Below are 27075 nucleotides of genomic sequence, written 5' to 3'. Positions count from 1 at the left end.
CCATGTACATGAGCACTAACAAAAAATTGAAAATTGTATCAAATACTTACTGTAACTTTCCTTTCCTGGCACCAATCCATGGCAGTTACATCTGGTAGCATGCTGCCATGTTGGTGCCAGGCAAATGGAAAATTGTATCAAATACTGTAATTTTTCTTTCCTGGCGTCAAGTCGTGGCAGCATACATGTGGTAGTATTCTGCCATGTTGGCACCAGGAAAAGGGAAAATTGTTTCAAACGCTTACTGTAATTTTCCTTTCCTGGTGCCATTCCAAGACAGCTACATGTGGTAGTATGCTGCCATGTTGGCGCCAGGAAACCAGAAAATTGTATCAAATACTTACCGTAATTTCCCTTTCCTCTCGCCAAGCCATGGCAGCATATATGTGGTAGTATTTTGCTATGTTGGCATTAGGAAAATGAAAAATTGTATCGAATACTTACTGTAATTTTCCTTTACTGGCACCAAGCCATGGCAGCTACATGTGCTAGTATTCTGCCATGCTGGCATCAGGAAAATGAAAAATTTTATCAAATACTTATGGTAATTCTCTTTTCCTGGTGCCATTCCAATACAGCTACATGTGATAGTTTGCTACCATGTTGGCACTAGGAAACTGGAAAATAGTATCACTTACTGTAATTTACCTTTCTTGGCACCAATCCATGTATGCTGCCATGTTGGCACCAGGAAAACAAAATGCATACAATTTGTGGGCAGAAGAGTTATATACATGTCAATTCTGTAAAAAGAAAACCAAAAAAAATCCCTCTGCCTGCTAGCATTTTGTGTACAGTTTCGTATTTTCCCGTTAACCAAAGACTGCTTGTGTTTTGTCCGCGTTGTCACTCCATCATTATCACTCCAATATGCACAGGTCTGCGGGAAGTCTCCGGAAACATGGAGCCTGTAGAGCGGAGACTCAGTGCCGCGCTCATTGCTTCCCTCTAGTGTTCCGCAACATTCTACACCTCGTGACGAGCCGCAGCTGAGAGGTCAGAGGGTAAAGGTAACACATCGCAGGGCAACATGGCGGCGACCAAGAGGGTGTTATATGTTGGTTAGTGACATTTTTTTAAGGCGTGATGTACGTGTTTATCATCCTGGTTTGGTGTGGTAGTCGGTAGGCAGAATGTGAGCTATGGACTCTCAGGACTTGAATGAAGTAATGTGGAAGCTGAAGGCGTGTTGTGTCATTCAGTCCATACTCTGTACTGCTGGGGGGAGGAAGGGGATATTATGTATTATTATTTGTTAGTTATTGATCCTTCCTCTGATTCCCAGGAGGACTGGCCGAAGAGGTGGATGAGAAGATCCTGCATGCAGCCTTCATCCCCTTTGGAGACATCACAGACATACAGATCCCTCTGGACTATGAGACAGGTGAGGGCTCCCATTATGGCTGACTCTGAGAAAGTATGGAACAAATGGACTGAACTGTGGAGAGACGCACAATTCAAGTAGTATTACAGCTAGTACATTGTCAGCAACCAGGGAAACCTTCCCCAGTACATAATTTCATATATGTTCCCAAACACTCACCATTTAACTCTGCTTTGTTCTGGAAGCAGTGCAGGGACGTCCTGTCTGTTGCTGGAACAAAGTCAAGTCCGGCTGATAACTTCTCAGCCATTCACAGGAAGCTTTGTATTTTTATGAATGGATACAGGTCTTCTTCTGATTGGTGGGAGATCATCCAACTGCATCTGTCAAAGCCTTATCTTTGATACTGTTGACTGGCTCACTACCTCTGCTGTTCCAAGCATCAACCACTCTTTCAGTAAAATAGTACTTTCTGTGATTAACTGGAAGAAAGTTCAAAACTAGCTTAAGGTCATGTCCCCATGTTCTTGATTTTGGTTTCTTGTTGAAAATACTGCCCTCCTGAACCTTATTCACCCCCTTGATGTATTTAACCCTTTGATGCCGAAGTCGCACAAATATGCGGCCTCACAGAGCTGGGCTTTTTTCCGTGGGATATTTGCGTACCTGTCTTTGTGCTGTGAGCGCACCGCCCAGCACAAAGACCAGGGTGTCACTGAGAGCCTAACAATTGGGACTCCTGATTCCGGGTCACATGATCGCTGTGATAGCCTCTGATTGGCTATCACAGTGATCAGTCACTGTACAGCCCCCCCCCGCCCCCCCCCCCCCCCCCGTTTTTGTTTTTATTTTTCTCTCTCTGAATGGATTAGAGAAATACATTGTATCGCTCTCTCTCTCCTTGCATAGAGTAAAAATGCAAACAAAAAAAAAACTGTTAAAAAAGATAAATGTTAAAAAAAAAACATAGATCAAGGTTTGATCTAGTTCAGTGCCAGGGTTAGTGTGCGGGTCAAGGTCAAAGGTCAGGGTTTTTTTTTGTTTTTTTTCCTAAATTGGTGTTAGTGTCACTGTTTTAGGTAAAAGAACAAAAAACAAAATGCGCACTATTGTTTCTGGGCTGTACTATGAATACAAACAACAAATAACATACACATATGTGGTATTGTTGCGATTGTTAAGAGCTGGAAAATGTATTTTGGGTTGTTCTTTGGTGGTAGGTTTTGGTAGTAACAAGAAACACACAGCTAAATTAAAATTTATTTTTTTTTTAACTATTTTGGAACCTAAAGGGTTAATCCTCTGCATTGTGTAAAAAGGATGTTTCATCCTGACTTCTCTGTTCCTCCCCTTCTTCCAGGGTCCAGCTCTTATCTCCTGATAAGACATACCGTGTGGAAACACCTCTGCACATGCTCAGTTTGGTGTGTATTGCTAGAGAGTTTTTTTTTTTTTTTCCTTGGGAGGGTACATGTGATCAGCACAGGGCCAATCAGCACTGTCCAGACAGAGGGTCAGGAATCCTGCATCCTCCTAGAGCAAAAAGAAAATCCTCCTACAAGCTTTAACATGTGCTCAGCTGAACATTGATAGAAGTCACAAGACTGCTATACACTGCTAATGAGAATAGGTATTTAGCAGTTTATATTTACTAAAATAATTGTACTTCCATGTTCTGTGTACTATGTGAGACCAGATATAGTGAATGCAGGGTCCTGGGTTTAGTAACACTTTGATTAACCAAGCTGAGGTTAGAAGCTGATTGGTTTCTATGCAGAAGTGAGCCTGATTTTGCACTCTCCAGCTTCTCCTGTGGATCACAGGAGTGCAGTTCCTTCTGCACTCCTGTAACCCGTTTTCAGCTGACAGTAGACTGAAGTCACTCAGCCAGTCCAGGCTGGGGAAAGACTTTAAAGTCGGGATCCACCCCAGAATCTGGAGTGGCTCCTGGTGAGCCGCTGAGAGCCTGAGCCAGCTGCTCCCTCCCCCTCTACAGCCCAGCACTCCAATGAGCTTGGGGGGGGCAGAGCAGAGAGCGGTGACTGTTGGTCACCTCTCTCTGCTCAGAGCGGCGACTGACAGTTACCGCTCTCTGCTCAGAGCAGCTGTGAGAACTCAATGATCAGTGGTCATGTGATTGCTGAGTTTTTACCTTTAGAGGGTACAGATGCAGCATCAGACTGATGCTGCATCCACGTAGGTAAGTATGATTTAAAAAAAAAAAATACAAGATCCCATACTTCTCTTTTAAAAATCCTACCTGTTTGCCCATTTCTATTTTTTTTTTCTGCCTGTGCATCAGCGGAGACGTTTCCATTCATTTCCAGAAACACAGTACAAACAAAGAGGAGTTATCCCCTCTTACATGGTTGTCCACAAATTTTACCCACTGTAAGTTTCCTCTCAGCTCCTGTTACTATGATAACTCCAAAATATGGATTTTCCATTAGCACTGCTAGGACCTTGGAGAAGGGATTACACCCCAAAAGCTTGTCCTGAAAAATGATACGTTATTGCAAATAAAAAAAGAAATTAAAAAAAAGTACCACGGACAATACTCAGTAGTTTCTGTCGCAAGTGCACTAATACATCTACAATCACCCCAAGTACCATTCATGTTTGTACTGGAGACAATAGAAAGAGTGAATCATTTCAGTTAGAACATAGATGGCAATAGAAACCTGACAAGGAAGCTAACCACTCATTATTTTGCATATACTTTAAAGAGGAGCCTAACTTATATTTTCTTCAGCAAACCCTGTCTGGTGTCAGCATCTTCTTTTGGGTGCCAGCCTTCGGCCAATTTTATTGGCTGGTGTAGGATGACGTCAATTCTGCACATGAGCAGGAGTCGGTCATCCCAGCACACAGGGACTGTGCTGGTGACATAAGCTGAGTTGCACATTCACAGCTAGCTTACATCCTTGAGAATGCTGCAAGCAGGCAGGTAGGTCTAGTTTATTGCAAAAAGGACATTGCGTGTCTGTTCTGCAATTAAGTGTCTGCCGTCTCTCAGCTTGTGACAGCTGAACCTTAGTTACAGTTTCCAATTTAAATATACCATAATGCAAGGGACCGGAACCATAGCACTCCAGCTGTTGTGGAACTACAAGTCCCATGAGGCGTGGCAATACTCTGACAGCCACAGGCATGTTTCCCACAGGTAGGGGCATGATGGGATTTGTAGTTTTAGCACAGCTGGAGTGTTAAGGTTCCCTACCCCTGCCATAAAGCATAGAAAAGTTTGTATGTAGAAAATTAATTTTAGAATCAAATATCCAGTGCCCATTTTTCAAAACTTTGGAAAGGAGGAAATCGGTGGCAGTTAAACATCTAAAATGAATCCTAGATTTCAGGCTATAAGTGCTGAGATATTGACCGTTTCTGTTTCAATATTGTTATTAAGAAAGTTTTGTTTTTTAAGAATGTAACAAGCTCAAAATACGCCCTCGCAGGGGCAGAGCAGAACAGTAACATATAAACAGAGACATCCTGCTGACTTGTATTGGTCAAATAACAAAAATCCAATGACATCAAGAAGGGGCGTCAAACAGCCGAGCCAAATGGCAGCAGTAATCCAACATAATATTGAAAAGAAAAGAGGTTAGAAGAAAAGAGAAAATAAAACAAAAAGGAATCAGAAAGAAAACCTGAAAGAAGGGAAACTAGAGGGATCACGAATCCGGGGCTAGCACCAGCAGCTACTATAGGAGGCCATAACTGGTAGGAGGCAGGGATGGTAAGGAATAACGTATCCAAGGTTCACAAACCTTAAGGATTCTCAGATGAGAATCATGAAGAATGCTAGACATCTGCTCATTGAACAACATAGCATTCATCCGGGTCCTCACCCCTTGGAAGACTACCGAATGGGTTCTCCAAGCTTGAGCTATAGCACGTTTGGCCGAAATGAATAGGTAGGATGCCAATTTCTGTTAAGACCTAGACAGACCCAAAATTGGGCAATGCAGGAGGGCCACCCTTGCATCCCTATGGACCGCATTATGAAATAGCGTTTGAAGCAAACCGAAAACCCTAGACCAGAAGCCTATCAGTCGCGGGCACGACCACCAAATGTGCAAGACGTCTATATTGCAACACTGGCAAGTAGAAGAGGTTGAAAAAGCATTTTACATATATATATATATATATATATATATATATATATATATATATATATATATATATATATATATATATATATATACACACACACACACACACACACGCCTATACACGTGTATACGCAAGGTCTTTAAATTAAAGAACACTTTACTTGGGCTCCTTCTGTCAACAAAAATTATTATGTCTGTGCAAGAGACCTAAAGAAAAAATTATCAGTGCAGTCATACCGAATACTTTTTTGTAGCACCGGGAACTTCCTACACCAAACATCTCTCTGAATTTGTTTAAAGATTTAAATATAATATATATAAAAATGCAGAATTGTTATTGCTACATACTCAACAATGGATGAATACATTTTAAAATTTTTAGTTTTTGTAACATCTTGCCTCTCGTGTAAACCATTTACTTAACATAATGTGGTACTGCTGCTACCAAACAGCGGTTACTGTTTCCTAACTGCTATTTTATTACCTTTTTCTGTGTAGAGAAGCATAGAGGATTTGCTTTTGTGGAGTTTGAGCTTCCAGAGGTCAGTGGGCATCTGTTTTATTTACACACTTTAGGTGTGTGTGTGTGTGTGTGTGTGTGTGTGTGTGTGTGTGTGTGTGAATATATATCAGTTGGCCAATTTATTGTTTCAATAAATCGGATAAAAAATTTCAAAAAAGTTTGGTGTATTATTTAGTTAATATTTAAAGTTAAAAATAAGACATTTTATTCTTGAATATCTATATGCAATGGTAAATATAAATAACCAGCTATATGATTAGGGAACAACATATCTAATCCACTCTGAAAATAAAAGAAGATGTATATACTATTGGAGTCTGATGCTATGTACCAAATTCTGCCTCTAAGATCAAAATTTTATGTAAAGGAAAAAAAAGCATTAAAAAAGACCTAAAATGCTGTTTTGCAGATTTTCAGTTAGGATTGCAAGATAATATTATGTATTACAGACTACCTTGCCATAGACAGGCAGCTTGATACAAGCTCCCTGTGCCTGCTGTCACTTAAGCCTGGTACACACATTCAGTTTTTTGTTTTTTTGATCAATCCAGCAGGCTGAACTAAAAATAAGTGAGTGATCACTGTACCAACTAAATGTTGTTAGTGATGCTATCTCTCCTGCTGTGCCTTTGTGTTTTGCCAGAACACACAAAATGCAGCCATTGGCTGCAAAAGCTGATCGGTTGCTGATTTTCCAGCATGTCCCTTCGACAATAGCCATTCTGTAGGCTGGCTTCTGTCGGAAAGACAGCTGTATATATGGTTCTTGCTGAACCGGCCAATATTTGGACCATGTGTACCCAGCTTTATGCTGGCCATACACAAACAAATTTTTCCTTTTGAAAGTTTATACGATTATCTAATCGTCAGTGGGGTCAAATCGACGTTCATTTTCAACCACACTGGCAGGAAATTTTGAAGGAGTAGAATAGATAACATTTCTCGACCAAATTAATTTACGGACAGTGTATGTGGTTTTGGTTCAGAAAACATTTTATGTTAAACCCTTGATGCCAACGTCACATAAATATGCGGCCTCACAGAACTGGGCTTTTTTCCGTGGGACCACATATTTGCGTAACTGTCTTTGTGTTTGGAGCGAGCCGCACAGCGCACTCCCAGCACAACACCGGGGTGTCACTAAGGGCACCGAGTCCCATTCTAATTATCGGGTTACATGATCGCTGCGATAGCCTCTAATTTGGCTATTACGGTGATCAGTCATTGTGAAGCCTGCCCCCCTTGGTTTTTTCTCTCTGAATGGAGGAGAGAGATACACTGTCTCTCCACTCCTCACACATATATGGTATCGCTGCGATTGTCAAGAGCTGGAAAATTTATTTTGGGTTGTTCTTTGGTGGTAGGTTATGGTAGTAACAAGAAACACCTAAATTTAAATAAAATTATTATTATTTTTTTAAATATTTTGGGCCAGTGAAATTTTCAAACTACATCCATATAAAGTATGTACAAAGAATTTCCATGCGAGTATTTGTACGAATATTCTTGTCTGACAAGCGATACCTGTATAGTCAGCATAAGACCATTAGTAGCAGCATGCTTTTTTTTTTTTTTTTTTTTTTTTTTTATCACCTGTCATGATTGAGTTAAAAAAAAAACAAAAAAAAAAAAAAAACAACTAATTAGCCCTTTATAGTACAAAAACAGAAGATAATCAGTATTATAATAGGTTAATACTGTGAAACAGTGAAAGTAATAAAGTATATATACACCCAGAAGTAGGATATATAGTGTATTTTAGGGGGGGAGGGTATAAACCTTTGATGTCAAAGTAGTACTAAAGGCTGAGACTTTTTTGCATGAATATAGTCATTTTAAATGTAATGCACAATACTGGTAAACTTTTCACTAAAATTTTAATAGTAATGCTTTGTATTACCTCCAATCTGTCCACCCTCTGGCTTCTCTGAGTTCACATACTGATCTTCCCTGCACAGAGCCCTTGAAGTGATTGTAAACAGTGTTGTGTTTTGTTTTACTTTTTTTTTAACTGCTTCTGTGCCGCCCTATAGCAGAAATACTGCTACAGGGTGGCACGAGTGTGCAAAATCACATGTGTGTGTATGTATATGTAAATCTCAAGACAAGTGAGCGCTTAAAACAACTTATAAAATCAATAAGTGAACAAAATTAAATTAAACTAGAAAATAGCAGCTGAACACCAAAAAGGTACCATAAAACCATCACAATAATCAGAATGCATAAAGGGGGGGAGGTGCAGCGCTAACTTAATAAATATACACTTAAATAGTTACACAAACCAATGTTAAGGTGCTATTAAAGTGCAAAACGGTGACTAAAATGAGTATAGTCCATAACGTGTTCAAAAGGTGTTCAAAACCCAAGAGTCTTCAAAAAGCTCCAATGCCTGGATTCGTGGATGAGGTGATAAAGGTATAAAGATTGCGCACTCACCAGATACGCAATCCAAATGCGCATTCAAAGCAGATAATCCTAGGGTCCTCATATGGATCTGGTCAGATCTGGTCACAAAAGCCCCTCGTCACTCGATGGTGTTTGCCACGCATAGAAGAAAAAAGGGGGGGCCACTCTGCAGATGTAAAGGGCTCCCAACGGAGCTGTTGGCAGTAATTCAATAACAAGTCTGGGGTATGCGATATCCGAGCATCCGGAAGGGTTGCCGCAGATTGACCTGCAGATTTCGGGATCTGCACAAGCTACATCATCTGTGAAGAGGACTCTGCTGATCATCCCAGGAAGAACCATCAAAAAGAATGGCAACACCTTGAGGTAAGCTGCAAGAAGAGAGCCGCCCTTAGCATGAGAGAGGTTCTTGGCAGACAAAGATCTCTGGACAATCACCTGTGGATAGCAGAGAGATGGATCCATCTCTCTGCTATCCACAGGTGATTGTCCAGAGATCTTTGTCTGCCAAGAACCTCTCTCATGCTAAGGGCGGCTCTCTTCTTGCAGCTTACCTCAAGGTGTTGCCATTCTTTTTGATGGTTCTTCCTGGGATGATCAGCAGAGTCCTCTTCACAGATGATGTAGCTTGTGCAGATCCCGAAATCTGCAGGTCAATCTGCGGCAACCCTTCCGGATGCTCGGATATCGCATACCCCAGACTTGTTATTGAATTACTGCCAACAGCTCCGTTGGGAGCCCTTTACATCTGCAGAGTGGCCCCCCCTTTTTTCTTCTATGCGTGGCAAACACCATCGAGTGACGAGGGGCTTTTGTGACCAGATCTGACCAGATCCATATGAGGACCCTAGGATTATCTGCTTTGAATGCGCATTTGGATTGCGTATCTGGTGAGTGCGCAATCTTTATACCTTTATCACCTCATCCACGAATCCAGGCATTGGAGCTTTTTGAAGACTCTTGGGTTTTGAACATCTTTTGAACACGTTATGGACTATACTCATTTTAGTCACCGTTTTGCACTTTAATAGCACCTTAACATTGGTTTGTGTAACTATTTAAGTGTATATTTATTAAGTTAGCGCTGCACCTCCCCCCCTTTATGCATTCTGTATGTATATGTGTGTGTGTGTGTGTGTGTGTGTGTGTGTGTGTGTGTGTATATATACACACAATGGGGCAAAAAAGTATTTAGTCAGCCACCAATTGTGCAAGTTCCCCCACTTAAAAAGATGAGAGAGCCCTGTAATTGGCATCATAGGTAGACCTCAACTATGAGAGACAAAATGAGAAAAAAAATCCAGACAATCACATTGGCTGATTTGGAAAGAATTTATTTGCAAATTATGGTGGAAAATAAGTATTTGGTCAATATCAAAAGTTCATCTCAATACTTTGTTATATATCCTTTGTTGGCAATGACAGAGGTCAAACATTTCCTGTAAGTCTTCACAAGGTTGGCACACACTGTTGCTGGTATGTTGGCCCATTCCTCCATGCAGATCTGCTCTAGAGCAGTGATGTTTTGGGACTGTCGCTGGGCAACACGGACTTTCAACTTCCTCCAAAGGTTTTTTATGGGGTTGAGATCTGGAGACTGGCTAGGCCACTCCAGGACCTTGAAATGCTTCTTACGAAGCCACTCCTTCATTGCCCGGGCGGTATGTTTGGGATCATTGTCATGTTGGAAGACCCAGCCACGTTTCATCTTCAATGCCCTTGCTGATGGAAGGAGGTTTGCACTCAAAATCTCCCGATACATGGCCTCATTTATTCTGTCCTGTACATGGATCAGTCGTCCTGGTCCCTTTGCGGAGAAACAGCCCCAAAGCATGATGTTGCCACCCCCATGCTTCACAGTAGGTATGGTGTTCTTTGGATGCAACTCGGCATTCTCTCTCCTCTAAACACAAGTTGTGCTTCTACCAAACAGTTCTATTTTGGTTTCATCTGACCATATGACATTCTCCCGATCCTCTTCTGGATCATCCAAATATTCTCTAGCAAACTTCAGACGGGCCCGGACATGTACTGGCTTAAGCAGGGGGACACGTCTGGCACTGCAGGATCTGAGTCCTTGGCGGCGTAGTGTGTTACTGATGGTAGTCTTTGTTACGTTGGTTCTAGCTCTCTGCAGGTCATTCACTAGGTCCCCCCGTGTGGTCCTGGGATTTCTGCTCACCGTTCTTGTGATCATTTTGACCCCACAGGGTGAGATCTTGCGTGGAGCCCCAGATCAAGGAAGATTATCAGTGGTCTTGTATGTCTTCCATTTTCTAATGATTGCTCCCACAGTTGATTTGTTCACACCAAGCTGCTTGCCTATTGCAGATTCAGTCTTCCCAGCCTGGTGCAGGTCTACAATTTTGTTTCTGGTGTCCTTCGACAGCTCTTTGGTCTTCACCATAGTGGAGTTTGGAGTGTGACTGTTTGAGGTTGTGGACAGGTGTCTTTTATACTGATAACAAGTTCAAACAGGTGCCATTGATACAGGTAATGAGTGCAGGACAGAGGAGCCTCTTAAAGAAGAAGGTACAGGTCTGTGAGAGCCAGAAATCTTGCTTGTTTGTAGGTGACCAAATACTTATTTTCCACCATAATTTGCAAATAAATTCTTTCCAAATCAGCCAATGTGATTGTCTGGATTTTTTTCTCATTTTGTCTCTCATAGTTGAGGTCTACCTATGATGCCAATTACAGGCCTCTCTCATCTTTTTAGGTGGCAGAACTTGCACAATTGGTGGCTGACTAAATACTTTTTTGCCCCACTGTATATATATATAATTTATTTTTATGTGTATATATGTGTATGTGATTTTGCAGTTCCAGGTATGGGGCGCACGCCTGTCAATCACCGGATCCCAGCGGGTAATCTCCAAGGATTTCCGATGGGGGAGAGACCTGTATGTAAACAATACTGATCTCTACCCTGTCAGCTCCTGCACACTGCTTTGTATGGCTCTGCATAGCAGAGCAATGTTCTTACAGTGTAAAAGACACAGAGCCCACATAGTAAAACAGCACACAGTTCACCCTTTGGTCGCCCTACATGTTAACCCCTTCCTGCCCAGTGCCAGTAGTACAGTGTCAGTGCTTTTTATTTGCATGGATCACTGTATTGGGGTCACTAGGGATGTCAGTGACACCAAGTCAGTTCTACCCAATGTCAGAATGCCCGCCGCAGTCCCACTATAAGTTGCTGATTGCCGCAATTACTAGTAAAAAAAAGAAAAAGTTTCCAGTATACATACCGCCATTTGTAAACACTATACCTGTTGCGTAAACCAAAGATGTAGCAGAATACATTTTGGCCTAAATTTATCATGAAATTTTATTTTTTTACTGGACATGTGTAATAGCAAAAAGTCAAAAATATTGTGGGTTTTTTTTTCGGTTGGTCTTTTTTTTGTTTAGAATGCAAAAAAATTAAAACCGCACTGGCGATCAAATACCACAGAAAGAAAGCTCTATCTGTGGGAAAAAAAGGACGCAAATTTCATTTGGGTGCAGCATTGCATAACCACTCAACTTTCAGTGCAGCGCTGTATCGCACAAAATGGACTGGAAGGGGGTTAAAACCACTGGGCAAATGGTTAACATCAAACTTGTCATACTTACCTGCTCTGTGCAATGGTTTGCACAGGGCAGCCCTGATTCTCCTCTTTTGGGGTCCCCCACTGACGCTTCTAGCTCCTTCTGCCTTCAGAGTGCCTCTATAACAAGCTACAAAGTATAGTGTAGAGTGCCCGTATAGCAAGATAAAAAAAAAACTTTTGCCTTTTTAGAATCACTTCCTTCTCCTGCCCAGGACTACTTGCCCCACAAGACATTGCTCCTCACACATTCACATGTTCTCATGCACTTACTGACATGTATGAACCGTGTGTTGCACTATGTATGCTGACATGTATGAACAGTGTACTGAGCTGTACGTGTGTTGCACTATGTATGCTGACATGTATGAACAGTGTACTGAGCTGTACGTGTGTTGCACTATGTATGCTGACTTGTATGAACAGTGTACTGAGCTGTACGTGTGTTGCACTATGTATGCTGACTTGTATGAACAGTGTACTGAGCTGTATGTGGGCTGCACTGTATTTTCTGATATGTAAACAAATAATGCATTCTGTATGCAGCTCAACTAATTGGCTGACCAACTAATCGATTAAGAAAATAGTTGACAACTATTTTCATAATCGATTATAATCAATTATATTGATTAGCTGTTTCAGCCCTACACGTAATGGTTATTGATTTAACTTTTTTTTTTATGTTGCAGGATGCTGCTGCAGCTATTGATAACATGGTATGGACTACTTCGGTTATATTACTGGTTTAGGTAGCACTGATTGCCTTTTTAAGAATAAACCCTAAAAAATACTTTGGCTTTAACATTGTACAGAATAAATCTGTAGTGCATAACTAAATATTTTTCTATCCGCTGCATCGTGGAACCATTTACTGTAGCATTTACAATTTGAATCTATCACGTGAGGGATGTCTGACATTTTGAATCACAAAACAATAGTGCAGCCCTAAGATAAATGTTTGTGCAATGCAAATATCACTCTTGTGTGTCACCACAAATTGAAAAAATAAAACAAAGGAATCCAAATGCGAAGCCAAAAACTGTGAATTCAGTGGTACTTCAATTATGAAGAAAATGACAGATGTGAATACCGAACGCCCCCAAACTTCTTAATAATAAACCACACAGCACCTCAGTGTACAGCAGAGGGAGGCTTACCAGAATCATATGACCGCCCCAATTAAAAGTGGTCAACCAGCGCTTGTGTATCAATCCAAGTTGGCCACGGCGGGATTGTGTATGCTCAGTGGGGTGTGTTCTGTTTCTGCCCTACTAGTTTCATCGAAGATTATGTAATTTGAATACAACCCAAAGTGTATGTAAAGCCACAGACTTTTGTCAATTTTTACTGCTGTCTGTGTTCCCACTGGGGAGGTCCACCCCTATATTTGTCCTGGTGATATTTAGTACCAGATGGAAAGCAAGGAGAAATCCAAATATTTTGCATTATCAGCAAAGCCTTGTATGAAATTCAATGGGGACATGGGTTCAGGAGATAAACCTCTAAGTTTGGAATGCCATTACATTTGGAGGGCTTTTCTCTCATTTACTGCTGCATCTCCAGCACAGGAAGTAATTTGAAATTTTCCCAGAAGTGGGACAAGTAGCAAACAAAATAACTTATTCAGCAGCCCAATTCAATGGCAAAAATGCCCCTTATATCCATGGCTAATAGAATGCCCCTTATGGTGGTGGTGAGAATGCCACCCTGCAGACACCTCAAATGATAATTGGTGTCACACTACTTGCTTTGCCAAGTGGCTTTGATCCTGGAGCTATGCAGGCACCATCAAGTGGGGAAGTCAATTAGCCACTGTTTAATGAATCCCTAGCAACCTCTGGAGGAGCCCTAGGGTTTAATGAATTTTTTTGTATGTTGCATTTTTAGTTTTGTGTCAATACTGTCTCTAGAGCAGTCTTTCTCAACCTTTTTACCATAGAGGAACTTTTGAAATAATTTTCAGGTCTCGGGCAACCTCTGGTAAGATTAGTCTACTGGGGGTCTTTGGTAAAATGCCCCACAACATTGGTGGTGGTATGTGGATGGCCAGAAAGATACCCTTGCAGTCATGCTGCTGGCTCTGCCAAGTAGTGAAGGACCTGGAATTATAAATGGGATCACCAGATGGGAGGTCAGTTAACTACAGCTCAGGGAACCCCTATCCACCCCTGGAGGAACCCTAGGGGAAGGTATGATTTCTCGAATATATATACTAACCTCTTGACTCTCACCCTGGATACTGCCCATTTAACGTCCTGAGAGAATGGGAGCTGGATATTGGTGAGATGGGTGGGGAAAGGTGGGAGGCAGTTTTGACATCGGTACCCTTTATTTTTTTTTTGTTTTGTTTTATCCTCCTCGCAGAAACTATCCTACTTATTTTTTTTAGCATAGAGCATATAGGAACCCTGGCTACATTTGTACAGATGGGCTAGAAGAGATTCCCCCCTGTTCCTCAAATGTAACAGAGATATAGATTTAATACTTATGTTGGACATCTCCGAAACATTAGGTAGATATTGGAATTACATTCTTAATACAATATCATAATACTATATTATACCTCAAAATCTTGTTTTATGCCTCCTGGGTTCTTTAGATGGGGAAATGTATACACCCTGTAGCTGTATTGCAGTGATGAAACTACATGTCATTGCCCATTAAGTGAGCACGTTTTTGGTTATCCGCTCATACCCCTGCTATACAGCAAGGGATTGAGCAGGTGAACTCTACTTTGATATGTGAAAAAATAACCTATCAGTATTGCAACTCCCCAAAGAAATGTATGTCTATATGGAAAAGCTGGTTAGATACTCTGGGGCTTGCTCCTCCTCAACTGATTCTCCATAGGCTTCTAGAGTTAGTGTTTTTCTGTACCCTTGGGGTGACTAGTCTAGTTTAGAAACTCAGTGACTAATGGAGATACAAGTAGTGATTGTGCACTTTATACTCAGAATTGGTGATATGCTCCTTGGCGGTTGAAACTAACCACCCTCAGGGCCGGTTCACACCAGGAATCACAGAGGAATACACTGCGCATTCCCGTGTGATTCCCATGTGGTGTTGATTTGAGCCTATTCATTTTGAATGGACTGAATCACACTGGATTGCACCAAAAGTAGTGCATGCACTACTTTAAAAAACACACTGCAGCCGGATTGCGTGGTACCTCTGTACCGTGTGATCTGGTGCAAGCAAATGCACTGCTTCAGGGGTGTCATTACCTTACCATTGACACCTGCTGCAGATTGCAACTGAAGTGCGTTTTGAATGTGGTGCGGAAAACGCGCATGGGACGCGGATTTCCCAGACCGCTTTCTGGTGTGGACTGGTACTTACATTTGTTATTGTGTACAACTTGCCAACTAGAATGATTCTTAGTATTTTGTTATTTAAGTGAAAACAATGTTTTGTAAAGCTTGAGCAAATCTCACACGTCTGTATGCAATATTACTTTGCTACTGACAATGACTTTACAAATCTTTTTGTGTGCAACTGAAAAAAAAAAAAAAAATGCTAAAAGGAAGGTTAATGTAAACCGTTTTAGATAGGTTGAATGAAAGAATAGAATATGGCCTGACTCTTGCAACAGCAGTTGAGCCAGCAGGGGGCAGACCATTGTTGGAGTCATCTGATTCTGCCAAAATACTAACAGTGTATGGCCAGTCTGTATAATGTGTAATACTTACCATAAGCCTCTAGATGGTGCTGTGAACATGTATATTATAATAAGTGGATCCATTGAACAAAGCATCTCTATATGAAACCATTCCTTTACTTACAGAGCTGTTTCTATGAAACTTTCAATATATTTATGAATGTAATCGGTGGCTGCAAATTACAGTATTTTTATATTATTTTATCAATTTCATTTGCTCATGCTGACTTTTATCACTAGAATGAATCAGAATTATTTGGAAGAACAATACGAGTAAATTTGGCAAAACCCATGCGATTAAAGGAAGGTTCTTCTAAAGCAGGTTAGTTTACATGAATGTGTATCGGGGTTCAATATCTTCTTTTCCACTAGTTATTGTTTTACTAAAGCAAAGGTTACAAACAGTCACTTAAGGCAAAGGCTTGTGTGAGATATAGTAGGGAGAGTGTAGAAGCAACTGATACATAAACACCAGCATACTTTATCACAAAATAAAGACCAGCATGCAATACAAGATTTATGGAACCCCTGGTTGTTTTGCCCATTTGGTACCACTAAGTGGAGCTCAACATAAAGTCCATGTCATTTCTGTGTAATTTGGACCATAAACTATTAACTATCCTGTATAACTACCTTGTTTATTTTCCAAAAGGAAAAACCCATAGCAAACTGTGTCCCTAAGTTCAAGTCTCCATAGCAGTGCACAATAAACAGTCATCTAGTAAAAGAAAGAAGAAGAGGTTTGATTGAGCAAAGGAATAGTAGAGGAAAACTGTGCAGACTTGCCCCCACAAATAGTCCAATATTTTATTTTTTAACCTGTACTAGAAGAAAACACTTTTTTAAAATACAGGTGTGCAGTTGTGGGTTTTTTTTTTCTCTGTCCTTCTGTATTTTTATTACTACTACTACTACTACTACTACTACAAGACCTTCTTAAGCTGTGTTCTCTAAATTGCTGTTAGTGTGGTCTGATGATGACTGGCTCAAGAAATTCTCTGGAAAAACACTAGAAGAAAATGAAGAGGCTGATGGGACAGAAGCAGCCAAACCAACAGCACATGAGGTAACACTTTAAATTTACAGTCAGGTATTAATACATTATATGTCTTATTAGTGTTATCTAAATTATTTCCCCCACATTTCAGATCACGAACCAGAACAATTTTAACTTCTAATACAGTTATATAAAATGCAAACGACACTTTCAGTGAAAACTGCAAATCCTAATGATGACCTCAGTAGCTCCTCCAATCCAGGGAGCCATAATTCTATGTAAATGTCTTATTTTTCTGTAATTAGAACTTGGCTCTACCCCCTCTTTCCACCAAGCCTCCCATTGCCCTTTAATGTGAAAGACAACCTCTCTGAAATTAGGCATGTATGGGGGGAGAAGTGGATTTTGCAGGAAATCTGTACTTATAGGGGATGTCAAGATTTGCAGCATCTTCAACTTGCCATATCTCTGGGGTCACTGATTATTTTGCAAGGTTTTTACTGACAGTTACCGTCAAATCTGTTTACTTTTTTCAGCATTTGTTTGGATTTATTTGCAAAAAATTTGTAATTTTCTCAAATCTTTTAGTATTTCAATTTATTATGCATTTCTGTGCTACTGTACACAATTTATCTTTTATATAGGGAGAGCCACCCACTAAAAAAGTTAGAGCCAATCCTCAAGTTTATATGGACATCAAAATCGGAAACAAGCCTGCTGGGCGTATCAGATTTTTACTGCGTGCTGATGTTGTTCCAATGACAGTAGGTAAGCTCCTGAATGAGATGTTTTATAGATGCACACAAATCATGACATTAAACATCATTCTCTTTTGTAAAATCCTGCTCTGTGTAATGCACAGATTGAGCCTATAGTTAAAATATAAAGTGTGTAGCAGGGATTCAGTAGCACAGCTAAAAATGGCAAAGATATTAGTAAGAAAATGTGGAAAAGCAATCCATAGCATAAGAAGAAATGTACCAGACTTTCAGGGGTGGTCTCTGATGAAACCGAGTATGACTGACAAAACTGGTTAGACATTTGCACACATCCACTGTGATCACCAATAGAGATATTGTGCATGAATTAAGGTGGTTCTAAAGGCTTTCTTTTTTTATATAATTAACATTTACAAAAAGCTTATATTTACCTTCTCAGTGCATTAATATGGTATGAAGGGATCCCTTACCTCTTATTTAGGAGTCCCCTGCCACTGCTCTCCCCTCTTTCTTATGAGTGGCCCCTCAGTAAACCGGCTGCTGTGGGGGCACTCGTGTGGGCGCACTCCTGGCTCACCCATGCCCCCTGCTCCCTCCTCACAGGATTTAACTGACTGCAGCAGGAGCCTTTGGCCTCCCACCCCATCTTGACCACCCCCTCCTTACCCGTACATGGCATTTGAGGTATAAAAATGTGTTCATATAATAGGACGGGTATAGCAGCTAAGAAAGCTCACATAACCTATACAATCTGTGTGTGTGTGTGTGTGTGCGTGTGCGCGCGCGCCGATAGATAGATATACGGTACTGTGCAAAGTCTTTTGCAGGTGTGAAAAAATACTTTAAATTAGGAATGCTTTTAGAAATGGAAGTGTTAATAGTTTATTTTTTAGCAATTAACAAAATGGAAAGTAAATGATTATATAAGTATTTGGTGTGACCACCCTTTTTCTTTCAAAACAGCATCAATATTTCTAGGTAGGCTTGCTCAGTTTTTGAAGCAACTCAGCAGGTAGGTTGTTCCAGACATCTTGGAGGACTAACCATAGATCTGTGGATTTAGGCTGCCTCAGATCTTCCGTCTTTCTGTAATGCAAGACAGAGTCCATGATGTTGAGATCAGGGCTCTGTGGGAGCCAGACCATCACTTCCAGGACTCCTTGTTCATTTAAACACTGAAGATACTTCTTAATGACATTGGCTGCATGACTGGATTTGTTGTCCTGCTGCAGAATATATTTGGGGCTAATCGCACACCTCCCTGATGGTATGGCATGATGAATAAGTGTCTACCTGTATTTCTCAGCATTGAGGACACCATTGCTCCTGACCAAATCTCCAACTCTATTTACAGAAGTGCAGCCTCAGATTTGTAAGGAACTTCCAGCATGCTTTACTGTTGCTTGCAGACACTCATTATTGTACCACCCTCCAGCCCTTTGGCGAACAATCTGCCTCCTGCTACAGCCAAATATTTCAAATTTTGGCACATCAGTCCAGAGCACCTGGTGCCATTTTTCTGCACCCCAGTTCCTATGTTTTCATGCATAGGACATGGAAACAAGGCTAAGAGACTCAACTATGCAGAAAAACACAGGAACTGGGTTGCAGAAAAATGGTTGGGGGTTTTTTGTTTTTCAAATTACAATTGGAAATGGGGTGTATTCCAAAGCCTGACAATTCCATTAAGCTATAGAAGAAACCGTTTTCCACATCAAACCTTCCAGTCTATATATTCCCACAACAGTTCGTGAAACAGCATGCAGTTAGTGAAATCAATTCTAAAGAAGATGTGATGAGTAAAACTCTTTGGAGGGTATTTAACAGAAGAGGGAAGAGGAAAACTGAAGGTATGATACAGGAAAGATACATTATGAGAGCAGCAAAGAAGAATAAAAGTAAATAGAAGAGAGTACAAAGTGCGTGTGTGCACTATATTCCACAGCTGAGAACATCCAGTGGAACTTACCCTTCAGAATGTCTATCTGGAATTTGCTACTGTTCATGGTAACTGATTACTCTTTTCATCTGGAGTCACCTGTTATGTGGAGACTATCATTGGGTGATATCAGTATCCACTCCACTGATGTTTGAAGGTCAGCCCTGGAAACTTTATGAGCTATTGGAATGCCTATAGGGAGCAGTGTTATTTTGGTTGTATAGTAATTCACGCTTCTATGACACTGTATATATTTACACTTGATGTTGTCCAACTTAATAGAACGTATATTCACGTAGGTTTGAATGCATCGGTTGCACTGGGTTAGTGTGTGTCTGTCTGTCTATATTAAAATAAGTATTGAACATATCACCATTTTTCTCAGTAACTACACTATATTGCCAAGAGTATTGGAATGCCTGCATTTACACGCACATGGACATTGATGGCATACCAGTCGTAGTCTATAGGGTTCACTGTTTGCAGCTATAACAGCTTAAATTTTTTCTGGGAAGGCTGTCCACAAGGTTTAGGAGTGTGTCTATGGGAATGTTTGACCATTCTTCCAGAAGTGCATTTGTGAGGTCAGGCACTGATGTTGGATGAGAAGGCCTGGCTCACAGTCTCCGCTCTAATTCATCCCAATGGTGTTCTATCAGGTTGAGGTCAGGACCCCAAACTTGCACATCCATGTCTTTATGGAGGTCATGACTCTGTGCAGGCCAGTCAAGTTCCTCCACCATGAACTCGCTCATTCATGTCTCTATGGACCTTGCTTTGTGCACTGGTGTGCAGTCATGTTGGAACAGGAAGGGGCCATCCACAAACTGTTCCCACAAAGTTCGGAGCATGAAATTGTCTAAAATATCTTGGTATGCTGATGCCTTAAGCGTTTCCTTCACTGGAACTAAGGGGCCAAGCCCAACCCCTGAAAAACAACCCCACACCATAATCCCCCCCCTCCACCAAACTTTACACTTGGCACATTGCAGTCAGGCAAGTACTGTTCTCCTGGCAATCCCACCAAACCCAGACACGTCCATCAGGTTGCCAAGGTTGCGAAGTGTGATTTGTCACTCCAGAGAACACGTCTAAACTGCTCTAGAATCAAGTGGTGGCGTGCTTTACACCACTGCATACGAGGAGGTCTTTAGCTTTTGATTCTGCAGACAGTTGGCGACTTCTGTGCACTGTGCGCATCAGCATGTGCTAACCCCGCTCTGTCATTTTATGTGGCCTGGGAGTTGCTCTTATTCCCAGTTGCTTCCACTTTGTTATAATACCACTAACAGTTGAGCTTGAAATATTTAGTAGCAAGGAAATTTCATGGATGGACTTATTGCACAAGTGGCACACTTGAATTCACTGAGCTCCTGAGAGTGACCCATTCTTTCACAAATGTTTGTAGAAGCAGTCTGCATGCCTAGGTGCTTGATTACTTTCGGCAATCTAGTGTATATTTCTAAAGGTGCTATTGACGTTAAATTTTCACCACATATTGGTAACAACCCATGCAATCCATACATACAAAGAAGCCAAAACAAAAAGTTCAGAAATTAGGTCGTGTGATAAAATGGAATGACATCGGGAAAAAGTATTGAACGCGCTAATTGAAATGTATTTAATATTTTGTACAAAATCCTTTGTTGGTAATAACAGTTTCTAGATGCCTCCTGTATGGAGAAGCTAGTCGCATGCGTTGCTCTGGTGTGATTTTTGCCCATTCCTCCACACAAATAGTCTTCAAATCTTGAAGGCTCCGTGGGCCTCTTCTATGAACTCTGATCTTTTAGTTCTTTCCATAGATTTTGGTAATTGGCTGTGCCATTCTAGCAGCTCTATTTTCTTTCTTTGAAACCACTTGAGAGTTTCCTTGGCTTTGTGTTTTGGGATCATCGTTTTGCTGAAAGGTCTACCCTCGTTCCATCTTCATCATCCTGGAAGATGGCAGCAGATGTTTATCAAGAATGTCTTGGTATATTTTTCCATTCATCCTTCCTTCAATGATATGAAGTTTGCCAGTACCATATGCTGAAAACAGCCGTACACTATGATGTTCGCACCTCCAAACTTCACTGTTGGTATGGTGTTTTTGGGGTGCTGTGCATTGCCATTTGACCTCCAAACATGGTGTGTATTATGGCAACCACAGAGGTCAATTTTGGTCTCATCTGACCAGACTATATTCTCCCAGTATTTCACAGGCTTGTCTTAATGTTGTGCAGCAAACTTTCAATGAGTTTCAACATCCTATAATGTAAAGCGCTGAGCAAACCGTTGGCGCTATATAAATCCTGTATAATAATAATACTTTTTCTTCAGCAGTGGAGTCTTGCGTGGTGAGCTTGTATACAGGCCATGGTGGTTGAGTGCATTACTTATTGTTTTCTTTGAAACAATTGTACCTGTCTGAAGCTCTCCACAAGTGCTCCTTGGTTCTTGGACAACTCTTCTGATAATTCTTTTCACTCCTCTGTCAGAAATCTTGTGAGGAGCACCTGGCCGTTGCCGGTTTGTGGTAAAATTATGTTTTTTCCTCTTCCGGATTATGGCTCTAACAGCGCTCACTGGAACATTCAGAAGTTTAGAAATCCTTCTGTAACAAATGCCATCAGTATGTTTTGCAACAATAAGGTTGCAGAGGTCTTGAGAGAGCTCTTTGCTGTTACCCATCATGAGAAGTTTCTTGTGTGGCACCTTGGTAATGAGACACCTTTTTATAGGCCATCAGTTGAGACTGAACCAGCTGATATTAATTTGCACTGACAAGGGGCAGGATTGCTTTCTAATTACTGATAGATGTCAGCTGGTGTCTTGGCTTTCCATGCCTTTTTGCACCTCCCTTTCTTCATGTGTTTAATATTTTTCCCTGTGCCATTCCAATTTATTACACATAACTTAATTTCTGAACTTATTTGTTTTGGTTTCTTTGTAGGTATGGATTGCATGGGTTGTTACTAACCATGTAGTGAAAATTTAATGTCAATAGCACCTTTGGAAATATATTTACCTAGAAAAAATAAATGGTGACGTGTTCAATACTTATTTTACCGTGTGTGTGTAGGTGTATGTAATACACACACGCACACACACTCACACACTTCAGCTTGCTTCACCATGGTTGGATAGTGAATTCACTACCAATCTTTGTCAAAAATGTTTGCCAAGGGAAAATCTCGGCACGGTGGGGTTTTAATGAGGAAATGTATTCATTAGTGATTTTACATTTTATACAAAAAAATGGTCTTTGAGGGGATATTGCTTGCTGTAGATTTTGTTCATTTTTATAATATACAGCATATTTACTTTTTGGGTACCACACAGTGTCTATTGTCTAATATCAGTGGTTCCTTCTTGATCTTGTTACAAAAAAATGCATTTTTTTGTAGCATTTCATTCCCAATGAGAAGCAGCAGAGCATGTACTGACATGTGATAGTGCTTAGGCATCCCTCCTTTCTTCTAGACTTATTTGCTTGGCTGGTGGTGTTGATCTTCCAGATTTCATACTTTTTCAGTCTCTGACTTAGAAGACATTTGAAGGTAGAACTCCTGACCAGATCCAGGTCAAAGCTCCAAAACCCCCATCTCCAGACGTCCACGGACCACTCAAGTGCTGGCTCTTTATAGCTCGTTTCTGCTGTAACATAGAAATATTAAGAGACAACAGAGTGTGACTCTCATCCCTTATCATTGACTCAGAACATGTTTGAAACAGGATTCCAGCAAGACAGCTAGCATTTTCAAGAGGAGATCAGCAATGGTATTCCACATATTATTCACATGACATGTCATTGTTAAATGAGGCAGCTGTTGACCAAAGGCACATCCTTGCCTTTTGGTGTCCTGAATGATAGTCCTGAATGTGTAATTGAAGTAATACTCATCACTAGTTCATAGGACATAATTTATTGTAGTGTGAGAGGCATATCTGGAAACAGAATTACGCTGGTTAGGAATTAGAGGTTTAATCCCTCTTCCAAATAACAGAACAAATCGAGATGTAATTTCAATTGACTTATTGTCATTTTGGGGCAGCAAATAGTCTTTCAGACCCCAACATACGCTACACGCTGAATATGTTCTGCTTCCACTTCTAAACACTGAAAGTGTGATCTCTATAACTGGTATTGAGATAGCTTAACTTAGTCTCAGTAGCTTGGCAGACAGTGACTCGATCCAAATGACATTCTGCAGATCGAAGAAAGCTCTAATCCAAAACTCGTGCAGATCATAACAGAACATCAGGTCAACAAATAGTGTGTAGCTCCAGCAGAATAAAGTACATATGGAGAATGGAGACTGTAGCTAGGACATGCTCTATGTAGTTAGACCAACCTTTCTTCTCATGCTTAGAGTGAGTTAGGACAAAATTATTTAAAGGCAAACACACAGACAATGCATGCGTAACATGATAGGATACTTGTGTGCAAACACATTTTTCATGCTGTTCTCTGCTTCAAAAGGTGTTCCCTAGCCACGTTTTTAAAAATTCAATTTTTATTTATTTTTTTTTAAACGTAGAAGCCACTCTTGGGGTTGATAGAAAAGGTGCACATGAACCCTTGGGAGTATTGATACATGTACTTTTATATGTTGTGAAAATGTATGTATCAGGGGCGGACTGACCATTGGGGAACTCAGGCACTGCCCGAGGGCCCGGGGTCAGTAGGGGGCCCCATGAGATGTCCCTTTTTCATAGACTTTTTTGCGTGTGATTTGAGTGTGGGCGAGGACACTAGCCCCACAATCCCTTATTGCCCGGAGGCCCCATGAGTTGTCAGTCCGCCCCTGGTATGTATATGTAGGTTTATGCATAATGATGGTATGTTTTTGTTCTTTTTGAAAGCTTTGTGACATTGAGTTCTTATTGTTGTAGTAAGTAAGTATATTATTTTTCTACCATGCAGAAAACTTCCGCTGTCTCTGCACTCATGAAAAGGGATTTGGTTTCAAGGGTAGCAGTTTCCACAGAGTCATTCCACAGTTCATGTGTCAGGCAGGAGACTTTACAAACCACAATGGGACAGGAGGGAAATCCATCTATGGAAGGAAGTTTGATGATGAGAACTTTATTCTGAAACACACAGGACCAGGTATGTAAGCATATGTATTCAACAGCGACTTGCAGTTTACTTATTTAAAGTCATTACTAGCATGTAGACAAAGAAAAAGATAACCTTTTGTAAATGTTTCGATTTCTGTGAAGTTGAAATGGTTTGTATTAAAATTAAAAGTGAATGTCAGCTTGTACCACATTGTTTCCATATACGACAAAGGAATTTCTACATTGTACTGTGTGTGTTAAATTGGAAGGATGTGGGGAGGGACCAATAAGGATTGGCTGAGAAATCCCAAACATTCTCTTTTAAAAATTTCTCAGATTGTTTACTGATCTTTTTTCATAAGTTCCATTTACCATTCTTGTTAATAGTGTATGAAGGAAAAAAAGGACAAGATTGGCTCCATTTTAATCATTTTGTTTTTATTTTTGAAAGGTTTGCTTTGTATGGCAAATTCTGGTCAAAATACAAATGGATCCCAATTCTTCATCACATGTGACAAGACGGATTGGCTTGACGGGAAACATGTAGTGTTTGGAGAAGTTATGGAGGGAATGGATGTGGTGCGTCAGATGGAGGTGAATATTTGTATTTTTTTATAATGTATATTTTGTAACACATTGGATTTCCTATCTTTACTTCTTTGAAATGGTATTTTGTTATCTTGGAAGATTCACTTATGTTTTTAGGTTAAATCTACTAATGCTTATGTTATGGATTTGTCATTTAAAAGGCACAAGGAAGCAAAGATGGAAAACCTAAACAGAAAATCATTATTTCAGATTGTGGAGAATATGTATGACACTGGACTGGACTGTTGTAAAATGTGCTTCTGCTAAAAGCCTGAGGGACCCATCTGTTTAGGACTTGATCAACATCATGACAAGAAGACTTCTCTCCCCACTGGTCGTTTAGTACATTTTCCATTCTTAAATAAATATTGTTTTTTAAATTGGTGTGTTGATTAATTGTTATAAAATAAAGAGTGGCTAATCATTAAAGACTGTACTACTTTCAAAGGAAACTGCTTTGATGGGGGCCACTCACGAGACAACGTGAATCGCTCAGCAATCACCTGGAAGAGCCTTCTGCTACAGCTTTCATCCTCATCATCACCTTTCTATCTAATCAGGTCCTCTTCACTCACATGCCTTGTTTAGTGATCATGGGGTGAAGGTCATAGGCCACATTTTGCACCAGCCATCTCAGCTCAGGCAGATGGTACCCTGAGCTGCACAATTTTTTTTTTTTTTTTTGGCAAAGCAATAATGAATTGATGAAAATACACACAGGGTTTGGTTTTTGCCAACTTTTTATTTTTTATCCAAGCCAACTAAGTCAAATACAGTCTTCATCCACCTGCCCTCCAGAGGATTTACCTCCCTTCCTGACCAGGCCATTTTTGTGATACGGCACTGCGTTACTTTCACTGACAATTGCGCAGTCATGCAACGCTGCACAGAAATGAAATTTATGTCCTTGTTTTCCCACACAAATAGAGCTTTCCTTCAGTGGTATTTGATCACCTGTGTGTTTGTTTGTTTTTTTGCGATATAAACAAAAAAATACAATTTTGAGAAAAAAAAAACAATATTTTTTACTTTTTTCTATAAAACCTATTCAGTAAAATAAAAACATTTTAATTTCTTCATAAATTTAGGCCAAAATGTATTCTGCTACATGCATTTGCTATTAAAAAAAATCCCAATATGTGTAAATGAATTGGTTTACGTGAAAGTTATAGCATCTACAAATGGCGGTATATATACTAGAATTTTTTTGTTTTCTCATACTAGTAATGACGGCGATCAACGACTTATAGCGGGACTGCAGCACGCAATCTGACACTGGGGGGGGAACTGATTAACTGCCACTGATATCCCAATGATACTAATACAGTGATCAGTATGTTGATCACGGCGTCAGACCCCTGACCTTCTCACCAAACTCGTGACTGAAGGACTAGCCAATCTAATGTCATGTGCATAACAATGCTACACTCAGCTGCACCTTGTACAACGATTTTCCAGCTCACTGGACCACAAATCAATGTACTGGCAGCCTGAGCGCGATTGTTATTGGGTCAGGTTAATTACGCAATTAACCCTTCATACTGCCACCACCTGCTTTTTGTACAGAGAGGAAACTCGGCAATATCAGCACTAACACTTTGATGATTGGATAATAGTCTGTATACCACTGTCACCGCAGACAGGTTATACAGAGGGTTAAACACACATAGTAGCGCTCCTCAGCGGCAGGAATTCGTAAGTTGCATTAAAGAGCTTTAGAAACAGTTCAACACTTTCAGAAAGAAGATTTATTACTAAAAGGTCAAAAGGGTGCAATAAAAATATTTACAGAAAAAAGATGTAACCAATATATATATATATAAATAAATATACAGAGAGCAATAACACAGCAAAAAGATAAGAGGTTTAGGTAGATAAGTACTTGCCAAAAAGCCTTAGGTTAAGCAGCTTCAATTCTCAAACAGGATTTCTTGTCTCTACTGCTAGTTTTGTTAAACGCAGGAGACTCTTCTTTCTCTCTCACACACTCCAAGCATAACAGCCTTTTTCTAGCAAATCCCAGCAGGGGGTCTCTTTGGAGTAGTAACCAATGGTCTTCTTTTGGGAGGGGTGTTGGGTGGAGACCTAAGTTACAACCAGAATCTCTCATAGCTTATATTTTGGCTCATAACTTTTACAAGGTACATTTGCCGGCCTGGACACTAGT

At 40.5% G+C, this 27075-nt stretch overlaps 1 protein-coding gene across 3 annotated transcripts; it reads left to right on the top strand.

The window, feature by feature from the left end:
• Positions 1 to 964: 964 nt before the first annotated feature.
• PPIE (peptidylprolyl isomerase E) lies at positions 965 to 25288 on the top strand. Of its 3 annotated transcripts, none has more exons than XM_089676674.1 (10): positions 965 to 1061; positions 1286 to 1384; positions 5938 to 5981; positions 12651 to 12677; positions 15860 to 15941; positions 16585 to 16685; positions 17261 to 17384; positions 24184 to 24369; positions 24772 to 24914; positions 25119 to 25288. In XM_089676674.1, the coding sequence occupies exons 1-10, from the start codon at positions 1031 to 1033 to the stop codon at positions 25173 to 25175; spliced, it is 894 nt and encodes a 297-aa protein (XP_089532800.1). In that variant the 5' UTR covers positions 965 to 1030; the 3' UTR covers positions 25176 to 25288. The 3 variants fall into 3 exon arrangements, with proteins under 3 accessions (XP_089532800.1, XP_089532799.1, XP_089532801.1); XM_089676673.1 differs by having other exon boundaries at positions 25070 to 25288; XM_089676675.1 differs by lacking the exon at positions 5938 to 5981 and having other exon boundaries at positions 971 to 1061; positions 25070 to 25288.
• The last annotated feature ends 1787 nt before the right edge of the window (positions 25289 to 27075 follow it).

This window comes from Staurois parvus, unplaced genomic scaffold (genome assembly GCF_062004578.1).
Source record: "Staurois parvus isolate SC_StPar_1 unplaced genomic scaffold, SC_StPar_1.0 ptg000172l, whole genome shotgun sequence".
Classification (NCBI taxonomy): domain Eukaryota; kingdom Metazoa; phylum Chordata; class Amphibia; order Anura; family Ranidae; genus Staurois; species Staurois parvus.
Note: the sequence above shows the minus strand (reverse complement) of the source record. Positions and strands in the feature narration are given on the sequence as shown.